This window comes from Armigeres subalbatus, chromosome 3 (genome assembly GCF_024139115.2).
Source record: "Armigeres subalbatus isolate Guangzhou_Male chromosome 3, GZ_Asu_2, whole genome shotgun sequence".
Lineage (NCBI taxonomy): Eukaryota > Metazoa > Arthropoda > Insecta > Diptera > Culicidae > Armigeres > Armigeres subalbatus.
In genome coordinates, this window is record NC_085141.1 from 275812797 (window position 1) to 275834593 (window position 21797).

General features: G+C 40.9%; 1 protein-coding gene across 2 annotated transcripts in view; it reads right to left on the reverse strand.

Annotated features, from left to right (window-relative positions):
• Window positions 1-12977, reverse strand: part of LOC134219901 (sodium/potassium/calcium exchanger 5) — an 81129-nt gene extending 68152 nt beyond the window's left edge. The window contains exon 1 of one of the 2 annotated variants that reach the window (XM_062698802.1): window positions 12570-12977. In XM_062698802.1, the coding sequence (XP_062554786.1) occupies window positions 12570-12609 (40 nt within the window). In that variant the 5' untranslated portion in view covers window positions 12610-12977. The remainder of the gene's footprint in view (window positions 1-12569) is intronic. The other variant, XM_062698801.1, reaches the window with a different exon arrangement.
• Between the last annotated feature and the right edge of the window lie 8820 nt (window positions 12978-21797).

Sequence of the window (21797 nt, forward strand, 5' to 3'; positions counted from 1 at the left end):
ACGATAATTTATCGATTAACAACCCTGATCCCAACAAGTTTTTAACATGTTCATCAAATAAGCATACAAACATATGGCGACGCATGGTGCATTGTTTCATCAACTCCTTGCGACTAATCTTTGTGTGCAAAAAATAAAGGTTTATAATATTATGCAAACCAGTGAGAACATATTTGCATCAAGTTATGAGCAAAAATAACCCAGACCTGAAGTTAAGTCCTACTTGAAGTTTTACAGGGATCAGTTCGAGTTATACATCAAAAGCAATTACTTGTATCTTGTCATGCCTAGGAGATTGTCTGCCACAATGTATTCCTTGTCAAGTTACAGTTATATCAAATCCATAAAGACTGTTATAACTTTGGTTTAATCAAAGTTAATTGCCTATTTTTTTAATCTTTATTAAGATGTTTTTCCAATCTTAAAATAAAGTTCAACACCTTAACATTAACACTTTAAAATTTGATTGGTGGCTGCAGTAATAACATAAATTTAAAAGAACTACACAAAAGACGTTAAACGTGGTATGATGACGGGGTTTTAGGTTAAGATTGGTGTGTTGTAGCTCCGAAAGCCCCTCTGGTGGTCCAGAAGGCATTGCTTCCGTAACCTGCTACTGCTCTGCTGCTGCTCCTGGTGTCTGCTGTTTCTTCTGGTTCCTTGGTGTGCAGATTCTCCGGTGGTAAAGAATCTGCGTCTGAAGGACTGGATTTAGTTCAAACATGCCAGTAATTATAAGGTTTACTAGCCATAGTTTAGCTGCCGACAGAAAATCTTTTTAGATAATTCGACCTTTCTTTTGTGTAAGAAACGGGCTTATGGCTACTGCTTCTGCCTCATACGCGGAAGGTTGTGGGTTCAATCCCAGATCCATTCCATTCTCCTACTTTGTATCTTTCTCTATATTTCTCATGTTCTAGCAATCGCTAGAACTGGAAATGGACTTCCATACCGTTTCCATTTCTATACTATATCATCAACTTGACTATTCTAGTAGATACTGCTAGAATTGGAAATAAACGAAAAAGCTCGTTTCTTACATCCAATTAGAAAATCTATCAGTTGCTTTCTCCTATCTGTCACATTAGCAGCTCGTTAACCAAGACGAATCTCTGCCCCTCAAACCTAACACAAAAATTCCAACAAATTCCGCATGAACTCGTGGCAAGTGCAGAGGTATATTCGGCTTGCAGTGGGCGAGTGATTGCATCATCATTTCCTCCCCCTTCCCTACATTGACTTGCATTCTGACGTGGCAGGCGCCAGTGTGACCTAGCAAATGAGATCACCAGTAATTGCACATTGAACATAAGTGCTAGTCCCAAGCAAACATCTGTTGGTTCTCTGTGCAAGAACAGCTGATCTGGTCATAATGAAGTAGCAACTACGGACAGTCAATCAAGCCCAAGCTCAAGCAATTCGAGCTTTCTTTTGTGTAAGGATCAGGTCGCCAATTAAGTTTTTCGCATAGGCTCCTAAAAACATAGAATTTAACTTCACCTATGTGATAGTTTGCTGTTTTGAAGTGTTGTGAAAAATCTATTCTTCAAATATTTGGAGGGAATTGATCCTTCTCCAAGTACTTGGTTTGATAAAAATAGAAAGATGCTCTTTGATTTTTTGGATATTGTACCTTTAGAATACGTGGACTTTCCGACTTGCTGTGGGTATTCATGAACGTGTTTTGTTATGGAATTCGACAGTGTATGCCATCTTAGAATTGAGAAATTTGATTCCCTTTTTACAATATTTACTAAATAAATATTTTTTCGAGACAATTCCCAATCCCATTTGTAGAACCTACAAAAAAAATGGACACCTGAGATTAAATATATATTTTCTGATAGTAGTTGATCCATGAAAGAAAAATTAATCAAATTTTCCGTGGCAACTAAAAGGAGCGTTCAAATAAACAAACAGTTCTGTAGAGTTACTACGGTTATCAAAAAATGAGTCACTACATAATGATCAATTGTCTTGAGGATCTGTACTAAAAATACGTTAGAACAAAAGTAATCTGGTTTTCGGTCAAACAGAGGGGATCAAGTCTCCCTAGGGAGAAAATGTCCTCACCTTTGTCTACTGTTTCTTCTCGCAAATAAATAATCAGTGTGGAAAGAATGAATAGGTCAGTTAGTAAATAAGGGTAGACTTGATTCCCTTTTTCCATTTCCGATGTAAAACAACCAAGAATAAATAAATTTACGCGGTTTTCGTGCAGACTCTATATGAAATGTATAATTTATATTTTTACTGATGAGTGACAGTCTGTAGATTATTGTTGTTATTGAAACACAATCGATCTTTTGAGTGTTGTCAAAAATCTACTTTAAACATATTTGTGGGCAATTGATGCCTCTGTCACTCTGTGTAAACTTGCTTTGATAAAAGTAGAAAGGTGCTCTCTATTTTTTTAAATATTTTTTTTTGTTTCCAAAATACGCAGAATTTCCGACTTATTTATGGATTATGTAATACGATGGTTGGTCTACCATTATTTTCAAGATTTGCGTGATGCATCCTATTCACAACAGGATGAAGATGGTGGCGTGGTTCGATTCCCAGTCCGGTAAGATTTTTTTAACTTCTCCTGGGCATGGAGTATCATCGGTTAGCCATCATTTTTAGTAAGTCTTAATCATGTGTGAATTCTAGCAAATAGTTTGGGGAAACACATTAAGGACTACAGGTTATTCAAGAACTCTTTTGGTTTGTATAATCACAAATTGAAAAAATGTGGAACACATTTTAAGTCATCCGTGTAGGATCATTTATTTCTACAAAATGATCCAAACAAAGCAATGGAAAGGAATTTGGTTTGTTTATTACTTTTGTGATTTTTTTCAGCAGTGAGCACGCATGTTGACAAAAAGAAGCGACGAATTTTGTCCCGTACCGTACTGTACCCGTTTGTTTAGCGATGAGATGGATATATGTACAGTGAGATGGAGATCAGAACAGTTCCCCTATATCTGTGTATAAGAATATATTCAGGATTTGTTTACTTCAGGCTCCACCAAAACCAAAACCTTGTCGCCTTTCCGACACCTCCAAGATTGCATTATTCTGAGGGATGCTAATTTCCGTTTTTAATTGCAGCGCTTACATAGTTGATAAAGCTATTAATCTTGAGAAATTCTCCGAGAAAGTTTATCTTCGAAATGTTCGTGCCATAAGCAGTTAATTTGGACACAAAGCCTCTATATTTGCATGATCCATTTTGCCTCGTCTTTTTATTTAGTTATGAGGCCTCTTATCTCAACCAGAGTCAATCAGACTGTTTGTTTTTTGCACCTTCTGGCATTTTTCATATTTACTTTAACCCTTCAAATTGTGTTCGTTTCCTGAGTAGGGGCTAATACCAACGAAAGCAACGTCCATTTTCTAGAACTCCACTACGGCGAAACGTTTCTCCTGAGCTTACAATTTGGTACGGATTAGTTTAGCAAAAAAGCATCTTATTGCTTGATTTTTGAGGCTATGACGAAAATAAAAACACAGACGAAAATATTTGCCTTAACTCTAATCATAATTTTGAAATCTCTCAATGTTCATGTTTTAAATTGACTTGGCTTTGAATACTCGTTGTATTCATGTAGTATTTATCAAGTTGAGCTAAAAACAAATATTTTTAACAACTTATCAGGTCATTCAGATATTGATGGCACATATTGAAGAAATTCTTGGGAACGGCACCACAGAATCTCAATTTTTAGGTATAATGTGTCCTATTTCAGTGGAATATCACAATTCAAAACATAAGCAAGACCAAATCCAATGGTAAGATATGGTTAGAACCGTTGCATACTGACGTAATCTGAAAAAGTAACATCAACGCCATTTTCCAAAAGTTGTGTTAACGAGCTTTTCAAGCTGTTATTGAGCTTTTTAACAGAAAAATGTTTTTTTTTATACTGGGCCGTACACAAATTATGTAAGCAATTTTTCTTGGTTTTTCAAACCTCCTTCCCCCCTTGTAAGATTTTTCCCATATGAATACTTTTTTATTTATAAGGAGCGTAAGAAAAAGGCAGACCACCAAGCTCCCCCGCCCTCCAGAGATGTCCTACACAGTTGGCAAAAATTCTGCTCTTTTATCTTTTACAATTTTTAACAATCATATACAGGGTGTCTGCAAATTATCCGTACAACAAAACAGGTTTAAATATTTTTTTAAATAAATTAAAGAACCAGCATGCATTGTATGTTATTATAATAGAACTACATAAACCAAGCTGAATTTGTTCACATTAAAATGACCCCTGTATCCTGAGTTGTACGCCTTCGATCGTGTTGGAAAAAAATCACGATGGCCGCACGTTTCTATACAGATACTTTTCACACATTTTTGACGATTGTGACATGATTTCAAATGTCTCGATAATATGTTCGGTGTTTTGATGGCTGTTGATTTCAAGATAGACCATACCGAATGATAAATTCAATCCAAATCGGGTGAGTAGGAAGGCAATTCCTTTTTGTTCGGAAAACCGGAAAAAAAGCATTCACAAAGATTTTTTTTTATACATGAAATGACGCTTTCGGGCAGTAGGGACTATGTCCAAGGGCTTGACGATCCCTCCCCAGGCCATCTGCGAGTTGTGGGGCTTGCCTAGGAAGTGGTGGGGTTTGACAGTGGGCCCTGTTAAATTCATATAAAAAGCTGCATGTATTCGCAAGTAGGCCCCACCAAAGCGACCGTATGCCGCTCAAAGCGCACAATCCCAAGCCCTGGTGTTAGGTGGGACACTAAACAGCCCTGACATGACGGCCCTCCGACGAGACAGGAGGTTTGCGCAGGCCCAATAAGCCGCATGGAAAACCAATAATTACGAACAATATAAGATATAATACGACTCGATATAATCGGCAAAGACCTAGGCGACGAATACAGGATCACGATTGGAAGCTTGAAACATGGAACTGCAAGTCCCTAGGTTTCGCAGGTTACGACAGGATGATCTAGAAGAATTACATCCCCGCAACTTCGACGTCGTGGCGCTGCAGGAGATTTGCTGGACAGGACAGAAAGTGTGGAAAAGCGGGCATCGAGCGGCTACCTTCTACCGAAGCTGTGGCACCACCAACGAGCTGGGAACCGGCTTCATAGTGCTGGGTAAGATGCTCCAACGTGTGATTAGGTGCCAGCCAATCAACGCAAGGATGTGCAAGCTGAAGATAAAATGCCGTTTCTTCAACTATAGCATCATCAACGTGCACTGTCCACACGAAGGGAGACCCGACGACGAGAAAGAAACGTTCTATGCACAGCTGGAGCAGACATACGATGGATGCCCACTGCGGGACGTCAAAATTGTCATCGGTGACATGAACGCTCAGGTAGGCAGCGAAGAAATGCATAGACCGTTCATCGGACCAGATAGTCTGCATACCGTATCGAATGATTACGGCCAACGATGCATAAACTTCGCAGCCTCCCGCGGAATGGTAGTCCGAAGCACCTTCTTTCCCCGCAAAAATATCCACAAGGCCACATGGAGATCACCTAACCAAGAAACTTAAAAGCAAATCGACCACGTTCTAATCGACGGTAAATTCTTCTCCGACATCACGAACGTCCGCACTTACCGCAGTGCGAATATTGAATCCGACCATGCCTGCGCTCAAAACTCTTGACGGTGTACAACACGCGTCGAAGTCGAACCCCGCGGCCTTACATTGCGCGGCTACAAGACGGTAGACTAGCCCAAGGATACGCGCAGCAGCTGGAATTGGCACTCCCAACGGAAGAGCAGCTAGGCGCAGCATCTCTTGAAGATGGCTGGAGAGATATTCGATCCGCCATTGGTAACACCGCAACTGCTCCACTTGGCACGGTGCCTCCGGATCAGAGAAACGACTGGTATAACGGCGAATGTAAGCAGTTAGTGGAAGAGAAGAATGCAGCATGGGCGAGATTGCTGCAATACCGCACGAGGGTGAACGAGGCACGATATAAACGGGCGCGGAACAGACAAAACTCGATTTTCCGGAGGAAAAAGCGCCAGCAGGAAGATCAAAACCGTGAAGAGACGGAGCAACTGTACCGCGCTAATAACGCACGAAAGTTCTATGAGAATTTAAACCGTTCACGTAAGGACAACTTGCCACAGACCGATATGTGTAAGGACATAAACGGGAACCTTTTTACGAACGAGCGTGAGGTGATTCAAAGATGGCGGCAGCACTACGAAGAACACCTGAATGGAGATGTGGCAAACGAAGATGGTGGTATGGTGGTGTAACTGGGAGAACGCGCGCAAGACACAATTTTACCAGCTCCGGATCTCCAGGAAATCCAGGAGGAGATTGGCCGGCTGAAAAACATCAAAGCCCCTGGGTTTGACCAACTACCAGGAGAGCTTTTTAAACACGGTGTTGAGGCACTGGCTAGAGCGCTGTCATTACCAAGATTTGGGAGAAGGAAGTTTTGCCGCAGGAGTGTATGGAAGGTGTCGTGTGTCCCATCTACAAAAAGGGCGATAAGCTGGATTGTAGCAACTACCGCGAAATCACATTGCTGAAGGCCGCCAACAAGGTGCTCTCCCAAATTTTATGCCGTCGACTAGCACCAATTGCAAGGGAGTTCAGGGGGCAGTAAGACACGGGTTTTATGGGCGAACGCTCCACCACAGACCAGGTGTTCGCCATTCGCCAAGTACTGCAGAAATGCCGCGGATACAACGTGCCCACACATCATCTATGTATTCATCGACTTCAAAGCTGCATATGATACAATCGATCGGGACCAGCTATGGCAGCTAATGTACGAACAAAAGCATTCTCGAGTCCCTTCGAAACACGCAGATAGTTACGGCAAGGTGATGGTCTTTCGTGTCTGCTATTCAACATTGCTTTGGAAGGGTTAATACGAAGAGCAGGGATTAACACGAGTGGTACGATTTTCAACAAGTCCGTCCAGCTATTTGGCTTCGCCGACGACATAGATATTATGGCACGTAACTTTGAGGAGCTGGAGGAAGCCTATATCAGACTGAAGAGAAAAGCTAAGCGGATCGTACTAGTCATCAACACGTCGAAGACTAAGTACATTATAGGAAGAGGTTCAAGAGAAGACAATGTGAGCCACCCACCGCGAGTTTGTTTCGGTGGTGACGAAATCGAGGTGGTAGAAGAATTTGTGTACTTGGGCTCACAGGTGAGTGCCGAAAATGATACCAGCAGAGAAATTCGGAGGCGCATAATGGCTGGAAATCGTACGTACTTTGGACTCCGCAAGACGCTCCAATCGAATAGAGTTCGCCGCCGGCCGTACCAAACTGACAATCTACAAAACGCTCATTAGACCGGTAGTCCTCTACGGCCACGAGACCTAGACGATGCTCGTGGAGGATCAACGGGCACTTGGAGTTTTCGAAAGTAAAGTGCTGCGTACCATCTATGGTGGGGTGCAGATGGCGGACGGTACGTGGAGGAGGCGAATGAACCACGAGTTGCATGAGCTGCTGGGAGAACCATCCATCGTTCACACCGCGAAAATCGGACGACTGCGGTGGGCTGGGCACGTAGCCAGAATGTCGAACAGTAACCCGGTTAAAATGGTTCTCGACAACGATCCGACGGGCACAAGCAGGCGAGGTGCGCAGCAGGCAAGGTGGATCGATCAGGTGGAAGATGACGTGCGGACCCTCCGTAGACTGCGTGGTTGGCGACGTGTAGCCTAGACCGAGTGGAATGGATAAGACTCTTATATACCGCACAGGCCACTTGGGCCTTAGTCTGAATAAATAATGATATGTACAAGAAATCCTTGAAATAAGGCTTAAGAGTCTACACGCGTAAGGATTATCAACCAGTTTCAAATATGCTACAATGCGCTTCTTAGAATAGTAGGTGTTCACAGCATATCTTCTGGGTCTCCAAAAAACCCTGGAGTGATGGCTCAGTCATCCAAGAAATCCTTGAAGTAAGATCTAAAGGTCTGCCTACGTAACCAAAGTTCTATAGTGGAAAATCAAATACGGCATATGCTCTTTGTGGTACTTAGCATAGAATGCGTTCACAGTATATGTTGCGGGTTCCGGGTCGACCAATAAATTTCTGGAGTAAGGCCTTATGATCTACACGCGTAATCAAAGGTCTATTGACTATGTTCAAAAGTGGGTCTCCAAAAAAGCCTGGAGTGAGGCCTTAATCATCTAAGAAATCCCTGGAGTAAGATCTTCAGGTCTGCCTGCGTAATCAAAGGTCTATCGTCCAAATTCAAATACGGTACAAGCTTTTTGTGGTACTAAGCATAGTATCCTAGCAGTACACATGTTCCTCATTGGTTTCTGCAACTGATATGTGACCATAATTTAGTCACAATCAAGTTTCTGTTATCATTTTTGACTGTCTTTTTCTGCTCAAGATGCATTCACAGTATATATTCCGGTTAATCCAAAAAATCTCTGAAGTAAGGCCTTAAAGTCTACACTAGGATGGACAACTCTTATATGAAAAAATAAAAATCATTTTTGAGACCTATACCCCTGAAAATGAAGTTTTTTGCTCCCATAAGCTATTGTAAAAAGTTCAGCCAGATCCGTCAAGTCTAAGTGGATGCTCAAAGAGCATGAAGTTTATATGGGAAAATTGACTAAATGTATGAAAAAAATCATACTTTCCACTTTTTACCTTTAGGTGGCGCTGTAGTCATTCAATATCGCTCATTAGTGACATTTACTATCTTTGTGTAATTATGACACAGAAGCTCCCGAGTTAGATAAAAAAAGTTATAATCTGTAGAGTAAACGTTGGCTTTTTGGCTGGAGGAAAACGCGCCATCCAGCTATTCTACATGAATTGATCGGATCGATGTACTTCGATTTACTTGGTTTGTCCGATACTTGTTTTGAAATTGACTGAAATTAACAACATTTGTGCTCACTGCCAAAATGCTCCGCATTTTCTACCCATCGGGGCCAATAAAAATGAGTAGCGTGGGTCAAGTTGAAACAACTATTCAAAACGTTACCCTCGCAATTAAAAGTAATATTTTTCCAGAATTCAACCGAGTGGTCGCCAGTAGGTGGTAATCAATCTGATAAATTTTCAGCGAAGTGCGTTCTTTAGAATTTGGTCCCTGAAAATTACGCTTGTGACTTTGGTGTATACTCCCCTTCTTGTATTCCTTGTTGGGTATTTTAATCACTGGGACAATTTGTTAGATCTTTTGTGATATATGCCCCATTTGATAAAACTTTGTCAAGTTCACGCATTATTGCTATGTAGAGCAATCGCACAGCCTTGACTTACAGCGTTGTCCCAATTCGGTATTATGGTTCTGATACACTTTACTAACGTATTGGGTTTTGTTCTCCAAACTTCAGAGGGTACTATCATCCCCCTGTTGAAGAATTGTAATCTCTTTTTTAAATTGCCGGATAATGGCATAAAAGATGTTGCGAGTCCTCAACATGTATTCCAACCAAACGACATAGGGGAACGGTTCGGTACTTCATCTCATAGCTCCTATTTCCACATCAAAAACAAAGCAATGAAAAGGAATTTGGCTTGTTTCTTATTTTTGTGTTTTTTTTTTCAGCAGTGAGCACGCGTGTTAGCAAAACGAAGAGAGGAGATTGGTGCTATATTTCCTTGTTTTGCGATGAGATGAATTGGAAAACGGAACAGTTCCCCTGCATCATCTTGAAGTTTTCCTATTGATTCTTGTTATTAATACTAACTACTTTATAATAACACTAATTTACTTACTAGCGCCAAAAAAACCCAAAAATCATGCTCCAGTGCACAAGACAGCACAAAACATCTGAAATTACGTCGGTACATGGGCGACCTGATATCCCACCAAATGCACTATAGGTGTCGCCACCTTGTTCGATCGCCTTTTCACAAAATCCACCAGATCTTTGGCGGTGTATGGCGGTGAAGTATGAAACACGAGCTAACCCAACTCTACGGTGAAACAAGTATTCAAAGGGAAGCTAAAGCTGAACGGGTACGATGGGCACGACATGGCGCACGAACGCCCGACATTCACCTCGTAAAGATGGTGTTCCCTTCCGATCCGACTGGTATGAGAAGGTAGGGTGCACAGCAAGCTAGGTGGGTGGACCAGGTTCGAAACGGCTTAACTTAAAACAGATAAGCGATCATATTTGAATAAAAATCCGAATTTCAGGAACGAGACGAGCGAAACATCTCAACATATTTTATGCTCTAACAGTACCCTATTCAAAGGAAGTCAATATTCTAACCAAAAATGCCGATTTATTAAAAATGTGAAATATGGGCTGAAGACTTTTGGAACAATGCTGACATTGGCATATATTTCCGAATGTTGTAATGTTGATATATTTTGTTACATCCAAGGATAGTATCGATCATTTAGTAATCTGGGTTCGATCATTTAGTAGTTTGTCAATAACTCATTCCATTTCAAAATGTGTTGTATAGTGGACTTTCAGTTCGAAGGTTTTTCTTCAACTGTCCTTAACAGGTCGATGTCGAATTCCACTATTAAAGGAGTTACGGTGCTAGTTGCTATACTTATACTAAATGATAACAAAATATTCAATAATTTAGTCTAAGTTACTGCTACTAGCACTATAGCTCCGTTATTAGTGAAATTCAAACATAGAACTATTAGGCAGAGTTGTAGATAAACCTTTGCACTAGAAGTCCACCATACAACACATTTTGAAATTTAGCCTCTGGAATGAGTTATTGACAAACTACTAAATGATCGAAGGCAGATTACTAAATGATCGATAACATCCTTGGTTACATCTTAAGATCACAAATCTGTGCAGAGTGTACTAAAAGCTTGATTAATAGGAAAAACAAAAATTAACCATATTGACGAGTTTCCGTTTTGGAAAGGTATACAAACGATGATATCTCTCCTAGACTAGTGGATTACAAGCAAAACATTGACATATTCGGCTCGAAAGAGCGACTGCCTCGTGGTAAAATGCCGCTGAATTGTTAAGCATTTAACACAATTAATTGAGTCTTATTGTTGGTAAATTCAGCGCTTATTTATCGAATAAATAACTTGTTATAGTCTGCCTGGCCTCCATCCATTCTGGAACGCAGAAACTTGCGCGCGGATATTTATATTGTATTGTGCGCCGGTTTGATTCCAAGCGGCAGAGGGTAATGGAAGGTATATTGTACAGTGCATGCTCGACACACAGAAAGTGGCCTGTACTTTTTGTCGTTCTCGCGGAACCAAGTTGTGCCGAAAGGCTATCATTTCGCTCTAAAACATGGAACGACTCATATCCATGCATTGAGCAAATAACTGGCTGCCTAAGTTATTGTGTGCGTTTATGGAATGTATGTAAATTATCCATCCGATTTCAACGTGACAAGTTCTATTCAAAAGGAATATTGTCTCATTGATAACTTTTAAAATCGTTACTATTGACTATTGCATTCAAAAGTTTGGGTGAAATTTTGTAGAATAAGTTACATAGGTTTGCATATCAATTAATCGCAAGAATGGCTCTAACATTACTTGCATGAACAATTTTTGTCATAATCCAACTCTTTCTAATTGCAATTCTCAAGCGATTTAAGCTTAAAAAGAGAATTTCATCTTCTACTTTCTTCTGACATTGAATCCCCACAATTGCGACAGTGCATCATTGCAGCTCGTTATTCATTCCGCACTTGCACAGTTCCTACACTAATTTGCCATTCATGCATTCATTTGGCAAACACCACATATAGTCAATGCTCTGGGAAGTCGATTAATTTTAAGCCGAATTTGCTACTGCTGAGAAACGTAGTGCCCCAATATTACTAAAATGATTAAATTATTTGTTTATTGCGTTTTTGAGTATATATTATTGTAAGAAATATGGTTTTGGATCATGGATAATCACAAAGAAGGTGATATCATTATTGGGTGGTTCAATCAGGGTATTTCATGTGTAAAGTTCGTACACAAAAGACCGTGCGATGATTGAGGCTGTCCGGGAGACGAATATCACACGTTGTCTCCTCAACACGGAGCGACCACCTACATCCCAATCGAGCACATTATTATCGACCACGATAATACATATTCTAATACACCGGTACGGAGATCACTGCTGTGATGTTATTCTGCCGTATGCGATTATTGTTGTGTTCTTCTCGATCTTGTCATGGTGATGCTTCTCTGTGATACAGTTTTCCGCTTCATGAAGGCACTTTGCATATCGGACGGTACTGGTCACTCCTTGGCCAATTTAAGAACACAACGCATTTGAACACACGGATATCAACGACACAAATGCTGTACCCATACAGCCACGGCGCGGCAACAGTTGAGCCACTTGACTCTTTAATCTTCTCATCTTCCAAATTGAGTCAAACGTTCTCGTCTATGATAATCAATTAGTGTTACTCCAAACTGTAGATCTTGAACCTTTAAACTCGACAGCACAACAGTCAATAGTTTGATGATAACTCAATTTACATAAATAGCCCCACGCTTTTTTTTAAATCAACTCCACACAACACTTAAAGCACATATGAACATGAAATATCTTCTCTACTAATTAAAATTCGAACATCTAATCGATAACCAACTAACAAAAACTAAGTTTCAATACCATTAGTTAGTCGTTCCAGGCCCCAGTCCGAATCACCCATGTTGATCAAATCACAGTTCAAACCCAACTGAGGCGCGCCAAACCCAATTGGCTCCTATGTATAGACTTTTTTGCTCTTCAAACACCAACGGAACGGAACGCAACGGTGACCACTGACTGCGGTCCGGCGACGATGGGAACCAAGTGGCGAAGGGAAGCACGCTGGTCACTACTGGCAGTAGTACCGACCGACCACAGACTGTTCGAAGGAATCGAACCAAAGAGATGCTGAACGCACGGAAGACCAGATCTATCTGAAGTGTGTCCAATCGAGCACATCTCAGAGGCACCTACCACGCCAACCGACCGCTGGTCAACGGCAACAAGTTAGTGTCAGGAATCGTCATTCAGCGTGGACGCATGTGGTAGGTCTCATCTTTTCAACGCTCTCCGTGCTTGATTTCAATCAAATATACCTACTATAGGTATGTGAATAAAGTTGCACATCATCCGGATGGGAGGCGCTGTCGGAGAATGGAAATTAGACTAGTTTAAAGATAAACATTAATCCAAAAGCTTTTTGCTTAGGCAAAGGGTCGCTAAGGACAAGTTGAAGTGTTGTCTCAAACAAAATCTCATTTTCTTTTGACCAAAAAGCGCTTTTCTAAAAAGTTTCGACGATGACAGAACTGACCAAAAATAATTCATAGAATGATTCATAGCATATAGAACATATAGACTAAGAACCAGTCTAACCCAATACTATGCTTCATTCACTAATGTAAGTACTACCGCGTGGTCGGATGCTAAAGGTCGGACAGATAGAATTGCGATATATGTACTATGTTCTGTACGGATCGTTATATGCTGGGTGATTGGTTAATTGTGAGTTAATGGTTAATGGTTTGACCGAAAGTGCAGGGTTCTTTGTTATTTGAGTACTGGGAAATACATTTTCGACATATAATTTTGATTAAATACCTAGCATGAGGGGAGGGGCCTAACATATTGTTTCATCCTTAAAAAAACACATTGTGGAAAAATTATTCGAATTTAAAGTAAATCAACTCCCTTCACAGAAACATTCAGAATCAACATCTTAAAAAGTATAGAAAATAAGAGGCAAACCAGTAAATTTACATACACTCCCGGCCAAAAGTTTGGGTTCACCATTTAAAAATTTTTAAAAAAAATAAAAAATATTTTTTTAGTCTTATGTCCAATTCATGATCTTTACGGCTGACTCGAAAGATAATTTATTAGATCTTGAGCTTGAGATGTTTGACACATTCTTATTGGAAAGCATGCTGAAATTTAACCAAATTTGCATTATTTGTCCAAAATTATCATAACCTTTTAAACATACATTCTTCGAAAATGAGTCGACAAAGCAAGTGTGGGGAGACGACCGAGAATCTATGCACTTTTAATAGCAATTTTAGTGTTAGGCAAAAAGGTTGAGATGGGAAAATTTTTGTCGAAATTCAAATCAGCACAACTTTGCTCAAAATAATCGGATTTTGATAAAACCGGATCCACCTCATGCAGAAACTCTTTTAGATTTCTATTCTTTTTGTAAACCTCAGATTGGTCCACGGGCACCGAAGATAATCCGGGATTTTTACCCGGTATGTTCAAAATTCATTTTTCTTCTACTTGTCAAGTCATGTGACGTTTAATTTTATCATGTTTTATAGTTTCTTTAGAAACTATAACTAATTTGCCGATCAGTGAATGTTGGCTGCAGATCAAGAATCCGACAGGAATAATGCAGAGATATGGCAGTTTCCGTGTGATCAGTGTCTTACACTCTGTACTAAAAAATCTGCTCGCTGTGCTCCACGCCGCCGTCTCGTACCTGCCGGATCGGAAGCGAACACCATCTTTGCAGGGTTGCTGTCCGCCATTCTTGCTACATGTCCTTCCCATCGTACCCTTCCGGCTTTAGCTATCCTCTGGATACTGGGTTCGCCATAGAGCTGGGTGAGTTCGTGGTTCATTCTTCGATGCCACATACCGTCTTTATGCACACCACCAAATATGGTCCTAAGTACCCGTCTCTCGAATACTCCGAGTGCTTGCAAGCCCGCCTTGAACATTGTCCATGTTTCATGTCTATAGAGCAGGGCTGCCCAACGTATGGCCCGCGGGCCGGATGCGGCCCTCGGTTCCATTTTTTGTGGCCCGCGGTGTGTAAGAAAAATAACCTCATATTCGGCCCACCAGCTTTTCTATCTAGCTCGAGAAGCTCATTTTTATTATTCATGATTAAATACGTAAGTTTTAACCGCTGCAAAACCATTTATTTGAATGAAATGAAAAATAATATTTTACATAATTTGAAATGATTGCATTAAGCGACCGCAAGGCGCAGAAAGTTGATGTGGAACATCGCGTTTTCAATAATTGCTTAATTTGTTCAGAAAATTTTGATATATTGATGGAATATAATCTAAATCCAAGCATACTATGAAATATGAAATTTGAAAGAGCGCAGTTGATAGAACTTCAAGAATCAAAGCTCAATCAATTTAAATTTGCCTTTAGAACGACTGAACAAATATTTATTTCTTCTTTCGTCCCATTGACCTTTCGATAATGAAGGGGGTGGGAGATGAAAATTAAAGGCGTAAATTGATAAAATCGAAAAACTCATCAGTTTTGTTTTAAATTTTTTTCCCGGTAACAATTTGTAATCCCCAATAAAATAATAAAATTTGGCTACAAAATTTTGAGGTAGCATTAGTTTGCGCGGAAGACGATGAAGAGTAAAAGTTCTCGCAGAAGACTTGAAAACTATGTTACGTAAAAAGCCGCTATTCTACTCTCTCGCAAACGATGAAAATACTGACGTGAAAAACGTGGCGAAGGTGGCTGTCTTCATAAGAGGAATTGATGGTCATTTTCGTAGGACATAGAAATTTGCAGCTTTGATCTCAATCAGGGAATAACTAATGGAAAAAAAACCTGACGGCTGTTAAGACCTGTGTGAAGGAACTTTTCTCCTTTGGAAACTTAAGTGACCTTACGATTGATGGAACATCAGCAATGACAGAAAAGAACAACATGGCGTTGTGACAATTCTAAGGAAGGAAAAACAATCACATAGGTTTGGCAATATTTCCCTGCCATTGCATATTTACCACAAGAATTAATATTAAATTAATATCAAGTATTGACGCTCGTTATTAAGACAATCAACTTCATCAACGTTAGGGAACTCAACCTTGGGAATTTCAGTGACTAAGCCGTGCTTGACAGATTTTGTTCTTTTCGAAAAGAAAATAGCACCATTTCTTCTGTGTTGAACTTAATCCTAGAATTAAAAAAACACATTATTAAAGTTAAAAAAGCACCATTTCTACTAGATGAAGGAAAACCACTGCCCGAGGTGAATGATCCTGAATAGATGAGTTACTTGGCATTTATATAGCAGATATTGCCAAACATCTCAATTGATTATAATGATTGATTATAATTGTTGTTGTGCGTGAATCAATGTCTCTTTATTACAGGTCATGAGAATACAAATGTCAAGATACAAGGTAATATATATAAAGGTAGCAGATACATGCTAGGCTATTACGTCACATCTTCCCCTTTTAGTAATATTCATATTCATTACATCTTTTTGGTTTTACTGTGCGGCCAGAACGTGTCATCTGCGGTGCCGCGGTTACGTCTTCTCTGTAGGCCTCGATTGTTGAATGTTGTCTTCTGTTGATACTAGCCTCAGCCACTGATGCACTCAGATCATCTTCAGGCTGTAGATTTTCTTGCAAAGGTTCTTCAACTTGACCACCGCCGCGTAACTTGCGCAAGTGATGGGCATTCCTCCTCACTGTTCTATCGCCATCGGATACCAGATATGAACGATGCTGATCAAGTTGTTTCACTACAGTCCCTGACGTCCATTTCTGCGACGATTGATCCTGCACGAGAATCTGTTCTTGTTCGGCGAACTGCGATGGTTCCTGAGTTCCTCTATCTGCGTAATTCTTCTGGATCATTCTTTCGCGTTCCATTAATTGCTGAACGTTCACTGCTACTCTAGGCCTTAGTGCTTCCAACGTCATCGGCATGTTCGATCGTACCAAACGACCCATAAGCCTTTCATTGGCTGATGGTATGAGACTACTACGAGGTGTGTTCCGCATGTTAAGTAATGCCAGCCGTATATCCGACTGATCATCACTACACTTTTTCAGTATCGATTTGGCTACTTGCACGCTTCGTTCAGCTAATCCGTTTGCTCTTGGAAAGTGAGGACTTGATGTCTGGTGTTCGAAACCCCATTGACGGCTAAATTGGCGAAACGCTTCAGAAGCATATTGAGGACCATTGTCCGTCTCCAAAATTTGAGGAATGCCGTGGACGCAGAACCATTCTTTCAATTGTTGGATTACTTGGTTAGATGTTGTTTCAGATAGTTGTTTGAAATCGAAGTATCCAGAAAAGCTATCGACGAGAAGAAGATACTCTTTTCCTTTCAAGTGGAACAGGTCGGAAGCGACTCTCTCGAAAGGAAGGCCTGGAATATCCTTTAGGATAATGGTGCTCTTCGTGTTGTTACGTTGATGACGCTGGCATATCGCGCAATTTTCTACCATTTCCTGAATGTCGCTAGCCATACCTATCCAAAACAACACTTGCCTTGCCCTGCGAATACAGCTTTGAATGCCGGAATGTCCACTATGTATCTTCACCAGCATAGCGTTCCTCATCGAATGTGGAATGAGCACCTGATTCGACTTGAATATTAACCCGTCATAAACAGTCAGCTCATCTCGAAAACCCCAGTATTTTCGTAATTCTGGCAATAGGTCGTTTCTTGATTCCGGCCAACCTTGCATAATCACCGCCTTTAGTGACTGCATCTCCAAATCCGCATCCGAGTGCTGCTTTAGATCCGTGCTAGCGCTTTTGGTCATCTGCAATACAATATGTACCTCTATTTGGTTATCTTCTTCAGTTGTTGAGGTGTTATCGACATCACGACTCAATATGTCTGGGATCGGAATGTTGGATCCTTTGACGTACACGACTGTGGGATTATAAGGGGCTACTTCTAGTCTTATTCTGCGTAGACGGGGGGGAGCTCTATCAAGTGGTTTCTTAAATATGGATTCAAGGGGTTTATGATCGGTTTCTATCGTTAGTTTCTTTCCATATATATATTGGTGAAACTTTGAACAAGCAAAGCGTATGGCAGTGGCTTCTTTCTCTATTTGGGGGTAATTAATCTCAGAAGGCGTCAACGCTTTGGATGCGTACGCTACTGGGCAACCCTGTTGTAGTAAAACAGCTCCGAGAGCGTGCGAGCTTGCATCCACTGACAGGGTTACCGGTAAATTCAGATCGTAGTATCGAAGTATTGGAGGCGATTGCATGAGAGATTTGATTTTCTGAAACGAATCCTCTTGATCACAACCCCATTCCCAATCAACCCCTTTGGACAAAAGACTTCTTAGTGGTGCTGTTACGTCCGACAAATTGGGAACAAACTTTCCCATGTAGGTTATAATTACCAATGCCCTTTGAAGTTCTGTTCTGTTGGATGGTGTTCAATTTTTCTGGATCTGCTTTCAACCCGCCGTCAGTTACTATGTGACCAAGAAATTTGGCGCTTGTCTGATTGAACAAACATTTGTTTCTGTTCAGTTTGAGCCCTGCTGCCTGTAGCCTTTTTACCACTTTTTCAGTTATTTTAGCTAGCTGCTCTGAGTTTTTCGCATGAATCAGGATATCATCCATAGAAAACTGCACCCCTTCAATGCCCTCCAGAGTATCGTACATAACTTTTTGAAACACTTCTGGAGCTGAAGTCAGTCCAAACGGTAACCGCTTGTGTTCCAAAAGCTACATACTTTGTCATCCTTTCCGAGACCATGATCTGCCAAAACCCCTTTCTGCAGTCAAGAATTGTAAAGTATTTGGAATGTTTGAGTTGAGTTGCTATCTCTTCTATCGTTGTGAGAGGATAGTGCCGTCGTAATAAATTATGATGTACCTGTGATGGGTCGATGCATATGCGAAGCTTGTCGTTTCGTTTAACCAAGACCATTGCGTTGACCACCGGAGTTGCTGTGTGAATCTTTTCTATAACACCGAGACGTTCCATGGAATCCAGCTCTTTCTTTACTGCTGCTCTGATGCTATGTGGGACATGACGCGCCGGTCTCGTCTCCCACTGAGCATTCGGGATCAGATCTATATCATACACGTAATCCTTTAGACACTCAAGTCCATTGAACACTGTTTCATCTATCACTTGAACGGTATCCACTCGCGCTATCAGTCGTTGAGCAATACACGTATCCTTACCCAGCACTGGCACTACGGACTCTTCAACCACTTTGAACGTGATGTTGCAGTCTCTGTTCTTAATGCGGCACACCGGGTAGATTTCTCCAAGCACTTTCATTCGATGATTTGAGAACGAAACCAGCCATTTCGTTTTCGATTGATGCAGACCGATTCCCAGCTGCTTTACCAACCACAATGGTACCACATTACAGTGGGCACCCGAGTCAAGCTTCACCGAGAACTTTTTGTTGTGTACTTTCACTACCTCAAACCAGTCACTCTCATTTCTTGTGCTTTCCACTGTACCAATGAACAGTTCTTCTGAGTCATCATCGGACTCCGTTTCATTCTCCTCTGATACTCCAACGGCGTGTACGACATTCTTGGATTTACACATAGCGGCGAAATGGTTTGACACTCCACATTTTCGACATGTTTTACCAAAGGCAGGACAGGATCGCTTCACGTGTTTCCTTCCGCACTTTTTGCATTGAAACACTTCTCGCTCTTCATATCGACCACTAATATGTTTCTTCATTGACGAATTCACTGCGTCCACTTTTGCTTCTCCTGCCAACGCTTTGGTTTGAATGGTTGTTAATTCGAAATTACGGCACAACTCTATTGTCTTCTGCAGCGTTAAATAATCGTTCAGTAACTGTGGCACTAGACTAGTATATTTTACCCCGATTATGATTCGATCTTTAACAAGAGAATCATTAAGCACACTAAATGAGCATTTTTTGGCCTGCTCTTTCACTCTAGTGACGAAACTGTCAAACTGTTCATCCTCCCGCTGAACGATTTGATTGAAATTATATCGTTCGAAGGTTATGCAAGATTTGGGAGTGAAATATTCATCAAACTTAGCTTTTATCACGTCAACGTCATTTTCTTCTTCTGGGCGTAAGCCAAACGTGTCGTAAATTCGTACACAATCTTCTCCTATCGCACTCATAAATGTTGCCGCTTGCACCTCGTCCGACTTTTCCGACAGCTGCGTTGCTGTGGCGAACCAAGAATATTGCCGAACCCAATTCATCCATTGGGCGGCCATGTTGTTCCCCAACACGATCGGCTTAGGTGGCTTCAAGCCTGCAGCCGACGCCATTTTATCGGAAGCCGGTAGAACTCGATTTTGACTTCCTATCTAAACCGTAATAGACCTCGCCTAGACGCCAAATAACAGCGTTAGGAACATAAATAGGCACACGATGTGCATTCTCTGCACTTTGCCAGATATTTCCACTAACGATCGCACCGGATTCACGAATATTTAAAGAATATTCAGTAACTTTTTTCTGACACCATGTAACGTTGTTGTGCGTGAATCAATGTCTCTTTATTACGGGTCATGGGAATACAAATGTCAAGATACAAGGTAATATATATAAAGGTAGCAGATACATGCTAGGCTATTACGTCACAATTGATGGAACATCAGCAATGACAGAAAAGACCAACATGGCGTTGTGACAATTAACAATCTCATAGGTTTGGCAATATTTCCCTGCCATTGCATATTTACCACAAGAATTAATATTAAATTAATATCAAGTATTGACGCTCGTTATTCAGACAATCAACTTCATCAACGTTAGGGAACTCAACCTTGCGAATTTCAGTGACTAAACCGTGCTTGAGAGATTTTGTTTTTTTTTTCGAAAAGAAAATAGCACCATTTCTTCTGTGTTGAACTTAATCCTAGAATTAAAAAAACACATTATTAAAGTTAAAAAAGCACCATTTCTACTAGATGAAGGAAAACCACTGCCCGAGGTGAATGATCCTGAATAGATGAGTTACTTGGCATTTATATAGCAGATATTGCCAAACATCTCAATTGATTATAATGATTGATTATAATTGATTAATGACTTGAATATAAAGAACTTTGGCACAGTGGGTTTCTGAAATCTGGTACATTTCCACAAACAGTTCATGCAAATCTGTTCAATATGTTGGTAAAGTTACGAAATTTCCATTTTTTTAACACCCGGTAAATGGTGTGAATAATTAAATTTAATGTTTCAAATGGATCTTGAATGCAACACCGAAAACAAAATAAACAAAAAAAATGGTTTGAACATAATAAAAAAGTTTAGATTAATTTTTCTAGAAAATAAGTAAGTGTGAATTCTAAAAATTGGCCTGTGGCTTGAAAAGGTTGGGCAGGCCTGCTATAGAGGACTACCGGTCTTATCAGCGTCTTGTACATGACACATCTGGTGCGGTGGTGAATCTTTTTTGACCGCAGTTTCTTCTAAAACCCGTAGTGGGCCCGACTTCCACAGATGATGCGCCTTCGTATTTCACGACTAACATTGTTATCAGCCGTTAGCAAGGATCGAAGGTAGACGAATTCCTCGACCACCTCGAAGGTATCCCCGTCTATCGTAACACTGTTTCCCAGGCGGGCCCTGTCGCGCTCGGTTCCGCCCACAAGCATGTACTTTGTCTTTTACGCAATTACCACCAGTCCAACTTTTGTTGCTTCGCGTTTCAGATGGCATACTCCCCAGTGCGTATCAAGAGCAAGAGATTTCGCGCACAGCACACATTTACTTTCAGTGAGAGAGGGAGTGCGCGCTGTTATGTTTCTCCACTCAAACGATACGCACGATCCCGGCTATTCCACACAGCTCGCATCGAATGTGTGCGAAAGCAAAAGTGAGAAGGAGCCAAAAATCCACGCGCAGCAGATAAAATAAAATAAGAGCACAGTAAAGCGCGCAGCGCTGTGTGCGCAGAGCTGCGTACGCAGATCACACTGCGCTTAGCTATGTTTGAGATAAAGAGTGGAGTTCGTTCATTGCAGAAGACGGAAGATCTAATGAAGTCACTGCGATAATGAAATGTATGGAAGTCAAATAAGCTACAAAACGGTGGATTTGGTGTTAAGGCTCCCCCAGACATGAGTGATTTTATCGCCGCGACGGCGAC